This window comes from Salmo salar, chromosome 11, assembly GCF_965601325.2.
Source record: "Salmo salar chromosome 11, fSalSal1, whole genome shotgun sequence".
In the NCBI taxonomy this organism is placed as follows: domain Eukaryota; kingdom Metazoa; phylum Chordata; class Actinopteri; order Salmoniformes; family Salmonidae; genus Salmo; species Salmo salar.
In genome coordinates, this window is record NC_138301.1 from 31490001 (window position 1) to 31513098 (window position 23098).

The following is a 23098-nucleotide window of genomic DNA, read 5'->3' on the forward strand; positions in this document are numbered from 1 at the left end:
TCTTTCCTCTCACTCCTCACCCCCTTCAGCTCCGACCCTCTCCCTCCCTCCCTCCCTCCCTCCCTCCCTCCCTCCTCTTTCCCCTCGCTCCTCACCCCCTTCAGCTCCGACCCTCTCCCTCCCTCCCTCCTCTTTCCCCTCGCTCCACACCCCCTTCAGCTCCGACCCCTCCCTCCCTCCCTCTTTCCCCTCGCTCCTCACCCCCTTCAGCTCCGACCCTCTCCCTCCCTCCCTCCCTCCTCTTTCCCCTCGCTCCACACCCCCTTCAGCTCCGACCCCTCCCTCCCTCCCTCCTCTTTCCCCTCGCTCCTCACCCCCTTCAGCTCCGACCCTCTCCCTCCCTCCCTCCCTCCCTTTCCTCTCGCTCCTCACCCCCTTCAGCTCCGACCCTCTCCCTCCCTCCCTCCCTCCCTCCTCTTTCCTCTCGCTCCTCACCCCCTTCAGCTCCGACCCTCTCCCTCCCTCCCTCCCTCCCTCCTCTTTCCTCTCACTCCTCACCCCCTTCAGCTCCGACCCTCTCCCTCCCTCCCTCCCTCCTCTTTCCTCTCGCTCCTCACCCCCTTCAGCTCCGACCCTCTCCCTCCCTCCCTCCCTCCTCTTTCCCCTCGCTCCTCACCCCCTTCAGCTCCGACCCTCTCCCTCCCTCCCTCCCTCCCTCCCTCCCTCCCTCCTCTTTCCTCTCACTCCTCACCCCCTTCAGCTCCGACCCTCTCCCTCCCTCCCTCCCTCCCTCCTCTTTCCTCTCGCTCCTCACCCCCTTCAGCTCCGACCCTCTCCCTCCCTCCCTCCCTCCTCTTTCCCCTCGCTCCTCACCCCCTTCAGCTCCGACCCTCTCCCTCCCTCCCTCCCTCCCCTTTCCTCTCGCTCCTCACCCCCTTCAGCTCCGACCCTCTCCCTCCCTCCCTCCCTCCTCTTTCCTCTCGCTCCTCACCCCCTTCAGCTCCGACCCTCTCCCTCCCTCCCTCCCTCCCTCCCTCCCTCCCTCCTCTTTCCCCTCGCTCCTCACCCCCTTCAGCTCCGACCCTCTCCCTCCCTCCCTCCCTCCCCTTTCCTCTCGCTCCTCACCCCCTTCAGCTCCGACCCTCTCCCTCCCTCCCTCCCTCCCTCCCTCCTCTTTCCTCTCGCTCCTCACCCCCTTCAGCTCCGACCCTCTCCCTCCCTCCCTCCCTCCCTCCCTCCTCTTTCCTCTCGCTCCTCACCCCCTTCAGCTCCGACCCCTCCCTCCCTCCCTCCTCTTTCCTCTCACTCCTCACCCCCTTCAGCTCCGACCCTCTCCCTCCCTCTCTACTGCAACACACCACGTTCTTTAGGCGCATGCCTCTGCCAAGTTGTTTCCCTTTGTTTCTCTGGTGTTGCCATGGCAAGGCTCTGTGCATGTGTATATGAGTGTGTGTGTATATGAGTGCATTCTCACACTGGTGTAAACTACAGCTCTTAGAGGGTGTGTGAGAGAGAGAAAGAGAGAGAGATGTTGGAGCGGGAACAGCGATGGTCAAGGTCATGGGCGGCTTTTGGGCCATGATGTTCAGTGGTGTCTCTGCTCTGACACGGCTTAGGGCCCACCCACCCACGCCTGCTGTGTACCCAGCACACCAGGGCCCAGAGAGCCGCTTGGCCGTTTGTTTAAACAAGGTCAACACACACACACACACACACACACACACACACACACACACACACACACACACACACACACACACACACACACACACACACACACACACACACACACACACACACACACACACACACACACACACACACACACACACACACACACACACACACACACACCTACTGTATGCTCAGCCAGTATATGGTTCTGTAGGTCTGCACAAAGCTCAGTAACTCTTTCCCCTTTTCTATCCCTCTCTTCCTCCCCCCGTCTCTCCCCTTCCCTCTGCTTGAAGCTGAAGGCTATTTCCCCCTTCTCTTTACCATCCCCCTCTCTCCCTTTTTCTCCTTCCTTCCTCTCTCTCTCGCTCCAATTCAAAGCGCTTTATTGGCATGGGAAACATATGTTGCATTGCCAAAGCAAGTGAAATAGATAATAAATAAAAGTGAAATAAACAATATAAATGAACAATAAACATCTCCCCCTCTCTCCCACCACCAAGTTCCCTCTCCCTGTCGTCTCACTGCACACTAACCCTGATTACATCAAATGAGAGTGGAGCCTCACAGCCTACATCATGTTTACATCAAATAGAGCCTGGGGCCCGACAACAGCTCCGGTCGGTTCACACAGTGCAAACTGCAGAGCAGGGCGTTGCATGTTTCCCTCTTTATTACCCATCCACGCCTATTGAAAGAGTCAACAAAGCCATGCCACAACAACACAGAGGAATAAAGACTACACACAGTGGAGCAGAGGGGGACTGGTGTAGAAAAGTGACAACGCAGCAAGCCACATGCTTTATATGTGACAAAAGCTGCTGGTTATGCTGTATAGAAATAGAACCACAGTCGCCGGTAGTCAGAGAGGGGGTTCGTGATATATCAAAATCATTCTGTGTGGCCAGAGGGGGAAACGTAATGCGCTCTTGGACAGCCTCAGCCCATCTTGTCTTTCAAATCCCATTTTCAGACACCATGGACTCATTTAGAGTTATTAAAAAGACTGAACGTTAAAGACTAAATGCAAGGGCTGCAATATAAAACATTTTATATTTAGTGTTTTTGTTTACAGAAGCCTTTTACCTAATACACAATACTGTAAGTGTAAACTGTAGTGGAGCGGGTTGAGAGTTTCAAGTTCCTTGGTGTCCACATCACCAACTAACTATCATAGTCCAAACACACCAAGACAGTTGTGAAGAGGGCAAGACAACACCTTTTCCCCCTCAGGAGATTTGGCAAATTTGACATTGGTCCCCAGATCCTCAAAAAGTTATACAGCTGCACCATCGAGAGCATCCTGACCGATTGCATCACCGCCTGGTATGGCAACTGCTCGGCATCCGACCGTAAGGCGTTTCAGAGGGTAGTGCGTACGGCCCAGTACATCACTGTGGCCAAGCTTCCTGCCATTCAGGATCTATATACTAGGCGTGTCAGAGGAAGACCCAAAAAATGGTCAAAGACACCAGTCACACAAGTTATAGACCGTTCTCTCTGCTACCACATGGCAAGCGGTACCGGAGCACCAAGTCTAGGACCAAAAGTCTCCTTAACAGCTTCTACCCCCAAGCCAAGACTGCTGAACAATTAATCAAATAACCACCCGGATTATTTGCATTGACACCCCCCCCCCCATTGTTTTTACACTGCTGCTACTTGCTGTTTATTATCTATGCATAGTCACTTTACCCCTACCTACATGTACAAGTTACCTCGACTAACCTGTACCACCGCACATTGACTCGGTACCAGTACCCCCTGTATATAGCCTCGTTATTGTTATTTTATTTAGTTACTTTTTATAATTTTTTACTTTAGTTTATTTGCATTGTTAGTTAAGGGCTTGTAACTAAGCATTTCACGCTAAGTTCTACACCTGTGTGTGTGTGTGTCTGTATCCATGGCCCTACTGTGTAACACTGTGGATCTCCTTTTCTTTGTGTCGAAGCAGCAAGCGCACAATTAGGCTGGTTAAATATGCACATGGATTGCTAAGCCAGAGGCTTTGGACTTACCCATCTCCTAGCAACAGGTGTGCCTGACAATTATGGTCTGCCTGCCCAGCAGTTTGGCTAGCCTGTGAGGAGAAGCCCTAGCTTAGCCTAGCGTAACCCAGGCTATGTTTACATTAGAACAGCTTAGCGTAGCATAGCCTAGCGTGGTATCCACTGGAATAAGCAGCATTCCACACAGAACACAGTGGTATGAATCACCTCTGTCCAAACAGTGCCATGTAAACAGTGTCACATTGTTTTGCTTTTGTTTGTCTGGCTACTGTAGGTTTTAGTTAGAAGATGACTGTTATGACATGCAGACCCGTGGCTTTCTTTCTGTTGCACTCTATGGTTTATTTGGGGGGGAGACACGGACTGAGGAGACGTTACATTTTTGACGTTCCCTTATACTACTCATTAACCTATTGTAGGATATGTATGTGCATGTAAGCCCAAGGGAACAGTTGGGTGGCCGTTTGATCACAGTGTGGATAAGATCAGTTAGTCTTGCATGTTCCTCTCATGTAAATGACGCTGCCCTGCCTGATAACCTGGTGACCTTTGGGGTTATGGGAAGGAGACCCTGTAGCTAGCGACCTTTCAAATCTACTAAACAATATGGGGGATGAAATAAAAAACACTAATTTAAGATGAGGCCCCTCAAGCAAACACATGCCTGTTGCTCAAACTAGGTGAGCAGCATTATCAGTGAAGTACACGTCCTATATAGAGGCATGCTTTAAAGCTGCCTTTCTTTTACTTTGGTTAGCAACAAGTCAACATACGGCAGTAAAAACATGAATGGTAACAGTAGCAGAAAACAGAGACAAGTCCACCCTTCCCTTTCAGGTGGTGGGAGGACCAGGATATTTTAACAGCTTCCCGCCTCAGGCACACAACCTCTACCATTATAACTGCATCTGTGGCCCACTGTGATAAGAGAAAACAACAGACAAAGCCTGGCTGGCTTCTGCCATATAAACAGGGCTCGGTCACAGAGAGTCTAGACAAATAGAGAGATGATAGGGAGACAAGCCAGGAAGTGCTTCAGGAACAGGACCGGTAAAATTAGCATAAAGCAGATACTGTAGCATGAATAATGTAGGCTGATTGGCTGAGGGGGAGACACGTACGCACACACCTACATGCCCATGTCCGCACGCCCGCCGTCTGTCCTGCTCCTTCTGCCCAGGGATGTAGTGGTAAAAAAAATAGGTTGGGTTAACTCTGATCGCCGGTCGCAGTGAAAAAAGTCACGCTTCCTGTACTTTCAATGCATTTTTCCGCAAAAGGTGAGTAAACTGTTTTTACCGTCCACTACACCACTGCTCCTCCCCTGCGCTACAGCTACCTACAGTAGCTCTGATACCCGACCCGAGTCTGAAGGGCCCCAACATTATACTTCAGGTTAAGGCCTATTTTTTCATCAACCAGGGTACGGGCCGGGCACCCTCCTGTCTCTGTACAATCATATCTTACCATCATAACATGGTGTCAGAACTTCTTATAAAATATAAAACCAGAACATTGTCCAAGTCAACAGGATAGATTATTTCACTGAAAATAATAATATTCCGTAAGTTTTGGTAGGAGTTTAGAGTGACGAAAAGTTGCCAGCTAACAGCTCTACCACGTCTCATGAGCAGCCCAAGCTGGGCCGTTGCAGAGAGCGGATGCAGCGCAGCGCAGGGATGGAGCAGGGGAACAGACAGAGGTGAGCAACTCATGGAGAATGTTAATTCTGATTTCGGGTTCGGGCAGGGCCTTATATTTGTCAGAAGCAATCGGGCCCAGGTAGGGTAGGGCCTGAACGTCGTGGGCATGGGTAGGGTAGGGCCTGAACGTCGTGGGCATGGGTAGAGTAGGGCCTGAACGTCGTAGACATGGGTAGAGTAGGGCCTGAACGTCGTAGACATGGGTAGATTAGGGCCTGAATGTCGTGGACATGGGTAGGGTAGGGCCTGAACGTCGTGGACATGGGTAGGGTAGGGCCTGAACGTCGTGGGCATGGGTAGGGTAGAGCCTGAACGTCGTGGACATGGGTAGAGTAGGGCCTGAACGTCGTGGGCATGGGTAGGAAAGAGCCTGAACGTCGTGGACATGGGTAGGGTAGAGCCTGAACATCGTGGACATGGGTAGAGTAGGGCCTGAACGTCGTGGGCATGGGTAGGAAAGAGCCTGAACGTCGTGGACATGGGTAGGGTAAGGCCTGAACGTCGTGGACACGGGTAGGATAGAGCCTGAACGTCGTGGACATGGGTAGGGTAGAGCCTGAACGTCGTGGACATGGGTAGGTTAGAGCCTGAACGTCGTGGACATGGGTAGGTTAGAGCCTGAACGTCGTGGGCAAGGGTAGGGCCTGAACGTCGTGGACATGGGTAGGGAAGAGCCTGAATGTCGTGGACATGGGTAGGGTAGAGCTTGAATGTCGTGGACATGGGTAGGGTAGAGCTTGAATGTCGTGGACATGGGTAGGGTAGAGCCTGAACGTCATGGGCAAGGGTAGGGCCTGAACGTCGTGGACATGGGTAGGGTAGAGCCTGAACGTCGTGGACATGGGTAGGGTAGAGCCTGAACGTCGTGGGCATAGGTTGGGTAGGACCTGAATGTCGTGGGCATAGGTTGGGTAGGGCCTGAATGTCGTGGGCAAGGGTAGGGTAGAGCCTGAACGTCGTGGGCAAGGGTAGGATAGGGCCTGAACATCGTGGACATGGGTAGGATAGGGCCTGAACATCGTGGACATGGGTAGGGTAGAGCCTGAACGTCGTGGACATGGGTAGGGTAGGGCCTGAACATCGTGGACATGGGTAGGGCCTGAACATCGTGGGCAAGGGTAGGGCATGAACGTCGTTGACATGGGTAGGTAGGGCCTGAACGTCGTGGACATGGGTAGGGTAGAGCCTGAACGTCGTGGACATGGGTAGGGTAGAGCCTGAACGTCGTGGACATGGGTAGAGTAGAGCCTGAATGTCGTGGACATGGGTAGGGTAGAGCCTGAACGTCGTGGACATGGGTAGGGTAGAGCCTGAACGTCGTGGGCAAGGGTAGGGCCTGAACGTCGTGGGCAAGGGTAGGGCCTGAACTTCGTGGACATGGGTACGGTAGGGCCTGAATGTCGTGGACATGGGTAGGAAAGAGCCTGAACGTCGTGGGCATGGGTAGGGTAGGGCCTGAACGTCGTGGACATGGGTAGGGTAGAGCCTGAACGTCGTGGACATGGGTAGGGTAGAGCCTGAACGTCGTGGACATGGGTAGGGTAGAGCCTGAACGTCGTGGACATGGGTAGGGTAGAGCCTGAACGTCGTGGACATGGGTAGGGTAAAGCCTGAACGTCGTGGACATGGGTAGGGTAGAGTCTGAACGTCGTAGACATGGGTAGGGTAAAGCCTGAACGTCGTCGACATGGGTAGGGTAGAGCCTGATCGTCGTAGACATGGGTAGGGTAGAGCCTGAACGTCGTAGACATGGGTAGGGTAGAGCCTGAACGTCGTAGACATGGGTAGGGTAGAGACTGAATGTCGTGGACATGGGTAGGGTAAAGCCTGAACGTCGTGGACATGGGTAGGGTAGAGCCTGAACGTCGTAGACATGGGTAGGGTAGAGCCTGAACGTCGTAGACATGGGTAGGGTAGAGACTGAATGTCGTGGACATGGGTAGGGTAAAGCCTGAACGTCGTGGACATGGGTAGGGTAGAGCCTGAACGTCGTGGACATGGTTAGGGTAGAGACTGAATGTCGTGGATATGGGTAGGGTAGAGCCTGAACGTCGTGGACATGGGTAGGGTAAAGCCTGAATGTCGTGGACATGGGTAGGGTAGAGCCTGAACGTCGTGGACATGGTTAGGGTAGAGACTGAATGTCGTGGACATGGGTAGGGTAGAGACTGAATGTCGTGGACATGGGTAGGGTAGAGACTGAATGTCGTGGACATGGGTAGGGTAGAGACTGAATGTCGTGGACATGGGTAGGGTAGAGACTGAATGTCGTGGACATGGGTAGGGTAGAGACTGAATGTCGTGGACATGGGTAGGGTAGAGACTGAATGTCGTGGACATGGGTAGGGTAGAGACTGAATGTCGTGGACATGGGTAGGGTAGAGACTGAATGTCGTGGACATGGGTAGGGTAGAGACTGAATGTCGTGGACATGGGTAGGGTAGAGACTGAATGTCGTGGACATGGGTAGGGTAGGGCTCGGGCTTCATTTTCCTGCCTGTACAGGGCTCTGCCATGGACCCCTTCCCAGTGGCATGCTCTTGTTTTTCTGTTGACATAGCAGCTCCTTGATCTGGGGGAGGGGGGGTGTATGTGTGTGTACGTGTGAGTGTGTGTGTGTGTGTGTGTGTGTGTGTGTCTTGATATAGACAACAAACACAACAGTCACAAAAGGAAGCTGCCCACACCACGGCCAGATGGCAGTCATGGCGTCAGTTGATGACATCACGAGTCCCAACACCTGAGTCAGTCGACCCCACAGGAAGACTGGCGCCATCAGAGCAGAAGGATGCAGTGACACACTGGTGACACTGAGGGACCAATGTCCTCCTACGGCTAGGGACTATAGGCTTAGTTACAGACCTACACCTGGAGGGAAAAGGCTGTTAGTCAGTCTGTTGTTAGCCTAGTGACTGACCCTTGATGACTCCCCTTTTCACCAGGGCCTACTGCATATTCACTCAGAGTGTGACTGCTGATATAGGATCAGTTTTGTCTCTTACATAAAGAATTCATAATGAATATGATTTTCTGGACCGGTTGGGACCTGGTCCAAGATCAGCACATCTTACCTGAGACTTTTTGTAAATACTCTAGCAGCACAATGTGTCTTGGGCCTGTATCAGTAAGGCAGGTGCTTAGGTTTTAATCAAAACAACAGTGTTTCTGTGAAAACAAATATAACAGGACAGCCTCTTGGTCCCACAGTGTTAAAGGGGGAAACAGAGTGTCAATATAACAGGACAGCCTCTTGGTCCCACAGTGTTAAAGGGGGAAACAGAGTGTCAATATAACAGGACAGCCTCTTGGTCCCACAGTGTTAAAGGGGGAAACAGAGTGTCAATATAACAGGACAGCCTCTTGGTCCCACAGTGTTAAAGGGGGAAACAGAGTGTCAATATAACAGGACAGCCTCTTGGTCCCACAGTGTTAAAGGGGGAAACAGAGTGTCAATATAACAGGACAGCCTCTTGGTCCCACAGTGTTAAAGGGGGAAACAGAGTGTCAATATAACAGGACAGCCTCTTGGTCCCACAGTGTTAAAGGGGGAAACAGAGTGTCAATATAACAGGACAGCCTCTTGGTCCCACAGTGTTAAAGGGGGAAACAGAGTGTCAATATAACAGGACAGCCTCTTGGTCCCACAGTGTTAAAGGGGGAAACAGAGTGTCAATATAACAGGACAGCCTCTTGGTCCCACAGTGTTAAAGGGGGAAACAGAGTGTCAATATAACAGGACAGCCTCTTGGTCCCACAGTGTTAAAGGGGGAAACAGAGTGTCAATATAACAGGACAGCCTCTTGGTCCCACAGTGTTAAAGGGGGAAACAGAGTGTCAATATAACAGGACAGCCTCTTGGTCCCACAGTGTTAAAGGGGGAAACAGAGTGTCAATATAACAGGACAGCCTCTTGGTCCCACAGTGTTAAAGGGGGAAACAGAGTGTCAATATAACAGGACAGCCTCTTGGTCCCACAGTGTTAAAGGGGGAAACAGAGTGTCAATATAACAGGACAGCCTCTTGGTCCCACAGTGTTAAAGGGGGAAACAGAGTGTCAATATAACAGGACAGCCTCTTGGTCCCACAGTGTTAAAGGGGGAAACAGAGTGTCAATATAACAGGACAGCCTCTTGGTCCCACAGTGTTAAAGGGGGAAACAGAGTGTCAATATAACAGGACAGCCTCTTGGTCCCACAGTGTTAAAGGGGGAAACAGAGTGTCAATATAACAGGACAGCCTCTTGGTCCCACAGTGTTAAAGGGGGAAACAGAGTGTCAATATAACAGGACAGCCTCTTGGTCCCACAGTGTTAAAGGGGACATGAAACAGAGTGTCAATATAACAGGACAGCCTCTTGGTCCCACAGTGTTAAAGGGGGAAACAGAGTGTCAATATAACAGGACAGCCTCTTGGTCCCACAGTGTTAAAGGGGGAAACAGAGTGTCAATATAACAGGACAGCCTCTTGGTCCCACAGTGTTAAAGGGGGAAACAGAGTGTCAATATAACAGGACAGCCTCTTGGTCCCACAGTGTTAAAGGGGGAAACAGAGTGTCAATATAACAGGACAGCCTCTTGGTCCCACAGTGTTAAAGGGGGAAACAGAGTGTCAATATAACAGGACAGCCTCTTGGTCCCACAGTGTTAAAGGGGGAAACAGAGTGTCAATATAACAGGACAGCCTCTTGGTCCCACAGTGTTAAAGGGGGAAACAGAGTGTCAATATAACAGGCAGCCTCTTGGTCCCACAGTGTTAAAGGGGGAAACAGAGTGTCAATATAACAGGACAGCCTCTTGGTCCCACAGTGTTAAAGGGGGAAACAGAGTGTCAATATAACAGGACAGCCTCTTGGTCCCACAGTGTTAAAGGGGGAAACAGAGTGTCAATATAACAGGACAGCCTCTTGGTCCCACAGTGTTAAAGGGGGAAACAGAGTGTCAATATAACAGGACAGCCTCTTGGTCCCACAGTGTTAAAGGGGGAAACAGAGTGTCAATATAACAGGACAGCCTCTTGGTCCCACAGTGTTAAAGGGGGAAACAGAGTGTCAATATAACAGGACAGCCTCTTGGTCCCACAGTGTTAAAGGGGGAAACAGAGTGTCAATATAACAGGACAGCCTCTTGGTCCCACAGTGTTAAAGGGGGAAACAGAGTGTCAATATAACAGGACAGCCTCTTGGTCCCACAGTGTTAAAGGGGACATGAAACAGAGTGTCAATATAACAGGACAGCCTCTTGGTCCCACAGTGTTAAAGGGGGAAACAGAGTGTCAATATAACAGGACAGCCTCTTGGTCCCACAGTGTTAAAGGGGGAAACAGAGTGTCAATATAACAGGACAGCCTCTTGGTCCCACAGTGTTAAAGGGGGAAACAGAGTGTCAATATAACAGGACAGCCTCTTGGTCCCACAGTGTTAAAGGGGGAAACAGAGTGTCAATATAACAGGACAGCCTCTTGGTCCCACAGTGTTAAAGGGGGAAACAGAGTGTCAATATAACAGGACAGCCTCTTGGTCCCACAGTGTTAAAGGGGGAAACAGAGTGTCAATATAACAGGACAGCCTCTTGGTCCCACAGTGTTAAAGGGGGAAACAGAGTGTCAATATAACAGGACAGCCTCTTGGTCCCACAGTGTTAAAGGGGGAAACAGAGTGTCAATATAACAGGACAGCCTCTTGGTCCCACAGTGTTAAAGGGGGAAACAGAGTGTCAATATAACAGGACAGCCTCTTGGTCCCACAGTTTTAAGGGGGAAACAGAGTGTCAACAGAGAAACAATGAGGAAGTTCTGTTTAGTAAACAAGGTCAATGCCACTAGACCTGCCTCATCAGAGATGATATCATCCACCATCACATGTTCCTAGTATTATACTGGTCTGGTGCCCCATAACACACACACACACACACACACACACACACACACACACACACACACACACACACACACACACACACACACACACACACACACACACACACACACACACACACACACACACACACACACACACACACACACACACACACACACACACACACACACACACACACACACACACACACACACACACACACACACACACACACACACACACACACACACACACACACACACACACACACACACACACACACACACACACACACACACACACACACACACACACACACACAGAGAGGAGCGATATAACACTACAAAAAAAAGGAATGAAATAATCTTATAGCCAAATAGCTCCCTTCTGGACTAGGAATGAGGGCAAACACAGCCAATGCTCGTATGGGTTCAACATTCTGAAAGCTAAATTATGCATCGTCACACATGGTGGGGTAGAATGAGAGTTTGCAGTTGAAATGGTTCAGCATTAGCTCTGACTGATGGAGGAACAGGACCCAGTCTGTATAATTCGCCCTGAGATGAGAGTTGGCATAGTTTTTAAGAAACTATGCTGTATGGAACAAATGGTCAACAACATTTGCATCAAAATAACCAATGATGACAACCCCAGTGAAAGATTAAAGAAATGAGCGGTTCTGGACACCAAACTGTGGTCTTCCTCTGGTCCACATTCTTAAAGGTCACTTCAATTAGAAGAGTATTACATTGGGGTTGCTGTGGGTACCAGTGTATAGTTCCATTAAAACCCCAACTAAAAGATGATCCTGAGGGAGTGGACTGGAATGACAACCCACCTCCTGGCTCTTATAAGCAGGGTTATTGTTGGGTTATGCAAACACACACTCCAAGCAGGGGCATTGTTGGGTTACACACCACTGGTCATGGCACATGATGCAGTCCGCCCGGCTTCAGTCACCACACAAAGGATCCCTGTCCCCTGAGCATAAAATATTCACCCGCTGCCTGGCTCTGCTCTGGTTGTCAGCTGGATAACAGAACGGGAGCCCTGGGTCAGGAATGTGGCGCTACATAGGTACTGTAACAGACCTCAGATCAAATAGTATTCAAAACCTTTCAAAATACTTGGGAGCCTTTTCTTGAGCCTGCTTGGATAGGAGTTGTAGTTGGACAGGGTTTGGACCTTTGGAACTCGTCCTTTGTAGCTCAGTTGGTAGAGCATGGCACTTGTAATGCCAGGGTAGTGGATTCAATTCCCGGGACCACCCATACGTTAAATGTATGCATGCATGACTGTAAGTCACTTTGGATAAAAGCATCTGCTAAATGGCATATATTATTATATACAAGTTAAGTAACAGAAATATTTCAAATACTATTTGAACCCAGGCCTGGTACAGTAGTAAGGCTGAGGCTCACTCTGCCGCAGTCTCTGGGGTATCACATGACAGACAAACTAATTGGGCTTCGGGTACAGTGACTGCGATGATGTACCCTGTCCTGCTTGGTGTGCCTGAGGCAGCAGCTTACCCTTTCTACCTGTACAGAGTGAGGGGTGGGGCAGTTATTGTTTGGTAATACTTACACATAATACTTTAATTCACTAGCATTGGCTGCCGTAACCTAGACGGCTGTATAAATTGACAGTTGAGGTACTGCATGTTGTGACAGTCCCAGTTTTGGCACCAGTCCTGATTCTACAAGGCACGGGCGGTCTATCAATCTGATTTTTTTTTTTAAATGTACATGTAAACTTTATTTAACTAGGCAAGTCAGTTAAGAACAAATTCTTATTTACAATGGCGGCCTACCCCAGCCAAACCTGGGCGATGCTGGGCGATGCTGGGCTCTATGGAACTCCCAATCACGGCCGGATGTGATGTAGCCTGGATTCGAACCAGGCACTGCAGTGACACCTCTTGCATTGAGATGCAGTGTCTTAGACTGCTGCACCACTCGGTTGTCCTTCTCCAGACTGTCACTGTCAGTATAGATGCAGGTCTCCTCCAGAACTGAACTGAGCTGCACTACCTCTTGTAGTTTACATCAGAGAGTTTCTTTAGTTCTACTTCCTGCGTCCAGGTTGCTACACCGACATCATGCTTACATGACTACGGTGATAGTTTCCCTGGTGGTATAGGTTAGATTCAGAAAGGTTTACCTTATGCAATCAAAGGTGTTATCACGTGCTCCACTAAGGCAGTTATTTATCTTTAAATTATGTGGGTAAAACAAAGTGCAAATTAAAAGTAGGAATCTCGGAGCATCGCACCATTTGGTGCAAAAACTCGACTTACCCAGTTGCGGCCCACTTTTTGGAAGCAAACCACTCGATTTCGTCCTTACGTTATATTGGCATCGAACATGTCACCCTCCCTAGGAGAGGGGGTGACCTCGACAATTTATTGTTAAAACGAGAGGCTGCCTGGATCTTTAATTTAAAGACCCTTGCTCCCTTCGGTCTCAACGTAGACTTTGATCTGAAGCCATTCTTGTGATAATTGTGATTTTGCTATTGTAAATGTTTATAGGCTTATGTAGCCAAATTGTATCTATGATCGTATGCTATCCATTTATGTTTTTTGTATGCTATTTTAATATATGACAATTAACCAATGATATCAGGCCACACCCGGCCATGATTACAGACACCTGTGTGTGTCCTTTGACACTATATAAACTAGTCACCCGCAGTGTTTGTCATTATACCCTGATGAAGACAGCTTGTCTGTCTAAATGTTGGATATTAGGTTATTACATTTTTGCATCTGAGCTCCTAGAGTGTGCGGCTCTCCTTTAATTTTTCAAGTGTTCCACTCCGCTAGCCAGCGCATCGCCTAAATAGGTGTGCGTTTCTTTCGCCTCTAGGTTTACCTTATGTAACACACTGCAGGGCAGTCAGGCATCATGCTAACAGACAGGCACAACAAACTGGCCATGACCTACTGTATACTATGACCTAAAGAGCCATTTGACCTGTGTTTTGCCAGCTATTAGGTAAGGTTGGTTACACCAGCTGGTAATAACTGAATGTTTTGGTTATTCTGATTTCTATGGGTTATTCACTGACCATGTACTAGGCCAGTGAATTAGTGAGGAAGGTCCACCCGCTTTAACAATGTTGATGCCAGGGGCCTTTGAGCCCTGTCTGGAAAACAATCTAGGGGAAAGACTACAATAAGCTATATGGTCTTACCTTGACAACAGGATGACCACCTGATGCAGCTTTGATCGCCCCTCTGCTTCCCTCCGTCTCGTAGTGCGCTCGGTGGTGGGCCTTGGGGTGCACCTCAACCTTCAGCTCGTACTGGCCAAACAGGTGGGGTAGGGGCCAGTCCAGGGGGGGCAGGGAGGAGGTCCTGGGGACAGACCGATACAGAGACAATAAGGGTACTGATGGTTTGGATAACAACAAGATACAGATCACCTAGGCATTACCTAGGTGATCTATGGATAACAAATAGATATAGCCTATATCACCTAGCATTTCTTGTCTTTTGGGAAGACATTACCTGTGAGCCGCTGTGACTACATAACCATCCTATGGATAACAAAAAGGCTCTATAATCAGAGATTTAGATCTAACATATTAGCTAGCAGGGGCAGGTATGAGCTAGTTAAGCCGGCTGGATTCATTCAAACCTGCCTTGGCAGCACAGCACAGTAGCTGTTTACAAACTACTGCCAGGCCAGCACACCCACATGTCCTATTCTGAGAACTAAGAGCATTTACTTGTAAGATGAGTGAATTTTAGTATAGAGAACCACTCAACTATCGCAATTGTATTTGGTCAGGGAAAAGAGGTTGTGCTTTTAACATAAATATGCTACTGGAATGTAGGTTTGACTGCCCTTAATCAAAGAGAATAAGTACATAGAAGAACCAATGCAATGACACATTTTGTATGGTAATACAAAGAAGTGAGGGCACAACAGGTTGTGCTGAATCATGACCTCTGGAAACATTGTGGAGGATCACACTAGGCCTACACTAGGTCTGAGTGACACAGAGTACAGTGTCTAAATGGGGCTGTAGGCTATGTGTTCAACCCCATCAGTCAGACAGTGAATCATAGGAATTCCCACCAACATTAGGCTAACCATACTGAAATAATCACACTTGTAATAGGTCATGCAGGGACTGTAACTAGCAGTGAATCATGAAGGGGTTTTACACTATAAACGGTATATAGATGGATGGAGAGTATGGTTGTGTTGTTCAGCACTAGTATGGATGAGGCTGTGTCACAGGAGAGGCTGCAGGCTGATGGGGGTTTTTCCCTCTGTATGTTTTTATCTATGTAGGGCACAATCATATTTGAACAGCTGCACTCAAAAATAAACACTCAATCTGTGCCCATCCACACAGACAAACTGTCTCTCTCAGTGGGTCTCTGGGTAGCTTGGCTGGTCTATGGCTCTATTGAGCTAGAACCTACAGAGAAATACTGTTCTAAAAACCTATTTAGGCAAATTATTGTCAAAACTATTTAGGATGTTAGTAATTCATCATCTACTAGCCTATACACTGAATCTTCATGAAAAAGACTTGGCTACATTGAGCCAGTTATAAAGCCTTGGCTACATTGAGCCAGTTATAAAGCCTTGGCTACATTGAGCCAGTTATAAAGCCTTGGCAACATTGAGCCAGTTATAAAGACGGGGCTACATTGAGCCAGTTATAAAGCCTTGGCAACATTGAGCCAGGTATAAAGCCTTGGCTACATTGAGCCAGGTATAAAGACGGGGCAACATTGAGCCAGGTATAAAGACGGGGCTACATTGAGCCAGGTATAAAGCCTTGGCTACATTGAGCCAGGTATAAAGCCTTGGCTACATTGAGCCAGGTATAAAGCCTTGGCTACATTGAGCCAGTTATAAAGCCTTGGCTACATTGAGCCAGTTATAAAGCCTTGGCTACATTGAGCCAGTTATAAAGCCTTGGCTACATTGAGCCAGTTATAAAGCCTTGGCTACATTGAGCCAGTTATAAAGCCTTGGCTACATTGAGCCAGTTATAAAGACGGGGCTACATTGAGCCAGGTATACAGACTTGGCTACATTGAGCCAGGTATAAAGACTTGGCTACATTGAGCCAGGTATAAAGACGGGGCTACATTGAGCCAGGTATAAAGACGGGGCTACATTGAGCCAGGTATAAAGACGGGGCTCCATTGAGCCAGTTATAAAGACTTGGCTACATTGAGACAGTTATAAAGCCTTGGCTACATTGAGCCAGTTATAAAGACGGGGCTACATTGAGCCAGGTATAAAGACGGGGCTACATTGAGCCAGGTATAAAGACGGGGCTACATTGAGCCAGTTATAAAGACGGGGCTACATTGAGCCAGTTATAAAGACGGGGCTACATTGAGCCAGTTATAAAGCCTTGGCTACATTGAGCCAGTTATAAAGCCTTGGCTACATTGAGCCAGTTATAAAGACGGGGCTACATTGAGCCAGGTATACAGACTTGACTACATTGAGCCAGGTATAAAGACTTGGCTACATTGAGCCAGGTATAAAGACGGGGCTACATTGAGCCAGGTATAAAGACGGGGCTACATTGAGCCAGGTATAAAGCCTTGGCTACATTGAGCCAGTTATAAAGCCTTGGCTACATTGAGCCAGGTATAAAGACGGGGCTACATTGAGCCAGTTATAAAGACTTGGCTACATTGAGCCAGGTATAAAGACGGGGCTACATTGAGCCAGTTATAAAGACGGGGCTACATTGAGCCAGTTATAAAGACTTGGCTACATTGAGCCAGGTATAAAGACTTGGCTACATTGAGCCAGGTATAAAGACGGGGCTACATTGAGCCAGTTATAAAGACGGGGCTACATTGAGCCAGTTATAAAGACTTGGCTACATTGAGCCAGGTATAAAGACGGGGCTACATTGAGCCAGGTATAAAGACTTGGCTACATTGAGCCAGGTATAAAGACGGGGCTACATTGAGCCAGTTATAAAGACTTGGCTACATTGAGCCAGTTATAAAGACTTGGCTACATTGAGCCAGGTATAAAGACTTGGCTACATTGAGCCAGGTATAAAGACTTGGCTACATTGAGCCAGGTATAAAGACTTGGCTACATTGAGCCAGGTATAAATCGGGGCTACATTGAGCCAGGTATAAAGACGGGGCTACATTGAGCCAGGTATAAAGACGGGGCTACATTGAGCCAGTTATAAAGACTTGGCTACATTGAGCCAGTTATAAAGACTTGGCTACATTGAGCCAGTTATAAAGACTTGGCTACATTGAGCCAGTTATAAAGCCTTGGCTACATTGAACCAGGTATAAAGACTTGGCTACATTGAGCCAGGTATAAAGACTTGGCTACATTGAGCCAGGTATAAAGACTTGGCTACATTGAACCAGGTATACAGACTTGGCTACATTGAGCCAGGTATAAAGACGGGGCTACATTGAGCCAGGTGTAAAGACGGGGCTACATTGAGCCAGGTATAAAGACTGGGCTACATTGAGCCAGGTATGAAGACGGGGCTACATTGAGCCAGGTATAAAGACGGGGCTACATTGAGACAGTTATAAAGCCTTGGCTACATTGAGCCAGTTATAAAGACGGGGCTACATTGAGCCAGGTATAAAGACTTGGCTACACTGAGCCAGTTATAAAGACTTGGCTACATTGAACCAGGTATACAGACTTGGCTACACTGAGCCAGTTATAAAGACTTGGCTACATTGAGCCAGGTATAAAGACGGGGCTACATTGAGCCAGGTATAAAGACGGGGCTACATTGAGCCAGGTATAAAGACGGGGCTACATTGAGCCAGGTATAAAGACTTGGCTACATTGAGCCAGGTATAAAGACGGGGCTACATTGAGCCAGGTATAAAGACGGGGCTACATTGAGCCAGTTATAAAGACGGGGCTACATTGAGCCAGTTATAAAGGCTTGGCTACATTGAGCCAGTTCAGGAGCTCTCAGTATGTGTTTCATACAGCATGATACAGGTGTTCCTGGTCTGTTAACAGTTACAGGGAGACACAGTTTGCTCGAACACAGCACTGTGCAGTACAAATGAGGAGAAATGAAACGTGTGTGGGTGTGTGTGCGTCCATGATCTATGAGTAAGAGGAATGATACACATCACAGTAAGCTGTCCTAGCAGGCAGACATTTACACCACATTATGCCTCTCTCTATAGTAACTAGCCTAACCACGAAGGCTAGCCTAACCTTCTCCGCTAGTCAAAGAAAGTCACTAACCATTGTCTATTGTTTCTTTATGTGCCCCGTCAGGTCGTGGCAAAACTAAAATTGTGCTTTCAACAGGCCATGCTATGCCAGACAAACATGCCACATAGAAATGCCCTCCACTCAGCCCTCACACAGCATGCAGACCACAGACACCAAATAAAATCAATGTTAACTTTGCTAAAGGCCAGGGAACTCAAAAAGAACTCAACAGAGTAGCAAAACATGAGTCAGTCAGTTTTTCCCTATACTCCATGTCTCCATCAGAAGCTGGGCAGCTGGCTGACTCCGGACACCATCAGTCAGGCTAAATGGGAGAAATGTGGTGGCTGGCTTTCTTTGGAGCCGGTTCACTGAATAAACTGTTGTCCAGAGGAAAGAATGACATTTGAAGAAAAATAGAAGCACGTGTCTCTAACATTGTGGTCAATGAGGGGTATTGTACCACTGGCATCTGTTCCCATGCCATTTTGAATCAAAGTAGGCTATAGGATAGCCTGTCCTGGTAGCCTAGATTCCCCCACAGCACATGGCAGAGGAAAGCCCCCATGAATATAATCACATTGCATGCTATAAAGATGTACTGCACGAGTCACAACTATTCTAAATAAAAAGGTAGGCTTCGCAGACCCAGATCAAGTCTATTCCTGGACTTCGAAGCCCTTTGAATAAGGATTCTCCAATGAGCATACTTTGTAGTCCAGAAGTAATCTTAATCTAGATCTGGGAAACCGTCTCTCAAGGTTTAAGGCCTAAAAACAACAGTGGCTTGTCTCGTATCCTCCAATGCCACCGACATAACACCGGAAGTGTATGTTTTCCCTGGCCAGCGGCCACAGTAACACAAGAGGGGTTTGGTAGCTAGGAAACCTGAGCGTTGTGGCGGGCGGAGGGAGCGGGTTGGAGCAGAGGTTGGAGCCTGGATTAGCGTAACCTTTCTAGGGTATGCTGCTCCGTACCGCGGGGCTCTGGGGCTCCCAGTCTGGTGCTACCAGTCACCACCTGCGGCCTACAGCCGCTCCCCTGTACATCTCTCATTCTTTATTTAACTTTTATTTAACTAGGAAAGTCAGTTAAGTACAAACTCTTATTTACAATGACGGCCTAATTGGAGGATGAGGGCTGCAGTAGATATCTCAGATAGGGGGTAGTGAGGCCAAAGAGGGTTTTATAAATAAGCATCAACCAGTGGGTCTTGCGACAGGTATACAGAGATGAACAGTTTACAGAGATGTATAGAGTGCAGTGATGTGTCCAATAAGGAGCATTGGTGGCAAATCAGATGGCCGAATGGTAAAGAACATCTAGCCGCTCCAGAGCACCCTTACCTGCTGATCTATAAATTACATCTCTGTAATCTAGCATGGGTAGGATGGTCATCTGAATCAGGGTTAGTTTGGCAGCTGGGTTGAAAGAGGAGCGATTACGATTGAGGAAACCAAGTCTACATTTAACCTTAACCTGCAGCTTTGATATGTGCTGAGAGAAAGACAGTGTACTGTCTAGCCATACTCCTCCCAAGTACTTGTCTTAGGTGACTACCTCAAGCTCTAAACCCCCAGAGGTAGTAATCACACCTGTGGGGAGAGAGGCATTCTTCTTACCAAACCACATGACCTTTGTTTTGGAGACGTTCAGAACAAGATTAAGGGCAAAAAAAGCTTGTTGGACACTAAGAAAGCTTTGTTGTAGTAGTGTTTAACACAAAATCCGAGGAGGGGCCAGCTGAGTATTAGACTGTATCATCTGCATATAAATGGATGAGAGAGCTTCCTACTGCCTGAGCTATGTTGTTGATGTAAATTGAGAAGAGTGCGGGGCCTAGGATCGAGCCTTGGGGTACTCTCTTAGTAACAGACAGTGGCTGAGACAGCAGGTTTTCTGACTTTATATACTGCACTCTTTGAGAGAGCTAGTTAGTAAACCAGGCCAAAGACCCCTCAGGGACACCAATACTCCTTAGCCGGCCCACAAGAATGGAATGGTCTACCGTATCAAAATCTTTGGCCAACTCAATAGAAATAGCAGCACAACATTGCTTAGAATCAAAGGCAATGGTGACATCAGAGGACCTTTAAGGTTGCAGTGACACATCCATAACCTGAGCGGAAACCAGATTTCATACCAGAGAGAATACTATAGACATCAAGAAAGCCAGTCAGTTGATTATTGACAGGTTTTTCCATACACTTTTGATAAACAGGGCAACATAGAAATTGGCCTATAACAGTTAGGATCAGCTTGATCTCCCCCTTTAAATAAAGGACACAGCGTGGCTGCCTTCCAAGCAATGGGAACCTCCCCAGAGAGGAGAGACAGGTTAAAAAGGTCAGAGATAGGCTTGGTGATGATAGGGGCAGCAACCTTAACTTCTCTAGGGTAGGGGGCAGTATTTTGACATCCGGATGAAAGGTGTGCCCAAATTAAACTGCCTGCTACACAGGCTCAGAAGGTAGGATATGCTATACTATTATTATGATATACTATTAGTAGATTTGGATAGAAAACACTCTGAAGTTTCTAAAACTGTTTGAATGATGTCTGTGAGTATAACAGAACTCATATGGCAGGCAAAAACCTGAGAAAATCCAACCAGGAAGTGTGGAAATCTGAGCCTTGTAGTTTTTCCAAGTGATTCCCTATACAGTATACAGTGACTTAGGGTTCATTTTGCACTTCCTAAGCCTTCCACTAGATGTCAACAGTCTTTAGAACGTTGTTTCATGCTTCTACTGTGAATATGGAGCGAACAAGAGGGCCTGGAGTCAGATGAGTGAGGAAATGACATGAGCTCAGAGGCGAGGGCTCAGATCAGAACATAACATCCTAAAGATTGATGCTATACATCGTTTGACATATTTCTACGAACGTAAATCTAACTTTTTTTGACTTTTCGTCGTGACATTTTCGCGCGCTTCCTGCATTTGGAGTAGTGGACTGAACGCACGAACAAAGAGGAGGTATTTGGACATAAATGATGGACTTTATCGAACAAAACAAACATTTACTGTGGACCTGGGATTCCTGGGAGTGCATTCTGATGAAGATCATCAAAGGTAAGTGAATATTTATAATATTATTTCTGAGTTTTATTGACTCCACAAAATGGCGGGTTTGGTTTCGTGTCTGAACGCTGTACTCAGATTATTGCAAAGTATGCTTTCGCTGTAAAGTTTTTTGTTTTAAATCTGACACCGCGGTTGCATTAAGGAGAAGTGTATCTATAATTCTTTGAATTACAGTTTAATATTTTATCAACGTTTATGATGAGTATTTCTGTAAATTGATGTGCTCGTTCACCGGAAGTTTTGGGAGGCAAAACATTTCTGAACATTACACACCAATGTAAAATGGGGTTTTTGGACATAAATATGAACTTTATCGAGCAAAACATACATGTATTGTGTAACATGAAGTCCTATGAGTGCCATCTGATGAAGATCATCAAAGGTTAGTGATTAATTTTAGCTGTATTTCTGGTTTTTGTGACGCCTCTCCTTGCTTGGAAAATGGCTGTGTGGTTTTTCTTGTCAAGGTGATGTCCTAACATAATCTAATGCTATGCTTTCGCCGTAAAGCCTTTTTGAAATCGGACAATGTGGTTGCATTAACGAGAAGTGTATCTTTAAAATGGGATATAATAGTTGTATGTTTGAGAAATTTGAATTATGAGATTTTTGTTGTTTTGAATTTGGCGCCCTGCTATTTCACTGGCTGTTGAATAGTGTGTCCCGCAGGTGGGACGGTCACTCCCACATACCCCAGAGAGGTTAAAGAAGAAAGGGTCTAAACCATCGGACCCAGATGTTTTTTGGGGGTCAAGTTTAAGGAGCTCCTATAGCACCTCAGACTCCGTGTCCGCCTGCAGTGAGAAACTTTGTAGCGGGGCAGGGGAAAGAGGAAGGAGCATCGGGGCTAGTCGCATTAGAAGGGGTGGGAGATGAGGAAATGTTGGACGGGCAAGGAGGCATGGCTGAGTCAAATAAGAATCCTGACTTAAGTGGTGATTAAAGAGCTCAGCCATGTGCTCCTTGTCAGTAACAACCACATCATCAACATTAAGGGACATGGGCGGCTGTGAGGAGGGTTTATTCTCCAGGTTTTTAACCGAGAGAACTGCTCCTTAAAGTAACTAACTTTGGCCTTCCGGATAGCCTGAGTGCACTTATTTCTAATTTGCCTGAACGAGATCCAGTCAGCCTGAGTATGCGTGTGCTGCAATAAAGCAATAAAGCCTTTCTTAGCCCCACTAAATGTCATATCAACCTGAATACCGGTATGTGAATATGTATGTCTATGGTTAGCCCTGAGGTGGGATGGACTAGCCTGGTTACAGATCTTTTTGTGCAGTATAGCCAACTACAATGGTCATTTTCATGCCCATTGTCTATACAGCAAACAGATCTGGGATCAAGGTATAGGGAGGGCTCCCTGAATCCACCCCCAGTCTGTCTGAGGCTCAGACTCGGAGCCCCCTGCCCCATGCCATGCCTCAGTTTCCTCCACCACCAGCCACTGAACACTGACAGCCACCCAGCAGACAGACGCCAGGACCATCTGTTCAGCAGAACACCTCCCAGACACAGCTTCTCTGACTGGAGACTGGGGTTGTCACAATACCAGTGTGGCGATACTACAATACCACATTTTCCTTGGTAAAAAAAATAACAGGAAGCAGACTAA

General features: G+C 47.7%; 1 protein-coding gene across 3 annotated transcripts in view; it reads right to left on the reverse strand.

Moving 5' to 3' along the window:
* Positions 1 to 23098, reverse strand: part of LOC106562446 (nuclear factor of activated T-cells, cytoplasmic 3) — a 90158-nt gene that overhangs the window by 42907 nt on the left and 24153 nt on the right. For all 3 annotated transcript variants that reach the window (XM_045689318.2, XM_045689317.2, XM_045689319.2), the window contains exon 3: positions 14382 to 14544. In XM_045689318.2, coding sequence (XP_045545274.1) covers positions 14382 to 14544 — 163 coding nt within the window. The remainder of the gene's footprint in view (positions 1 to 14381; positions 14545 to 23098) is intronic.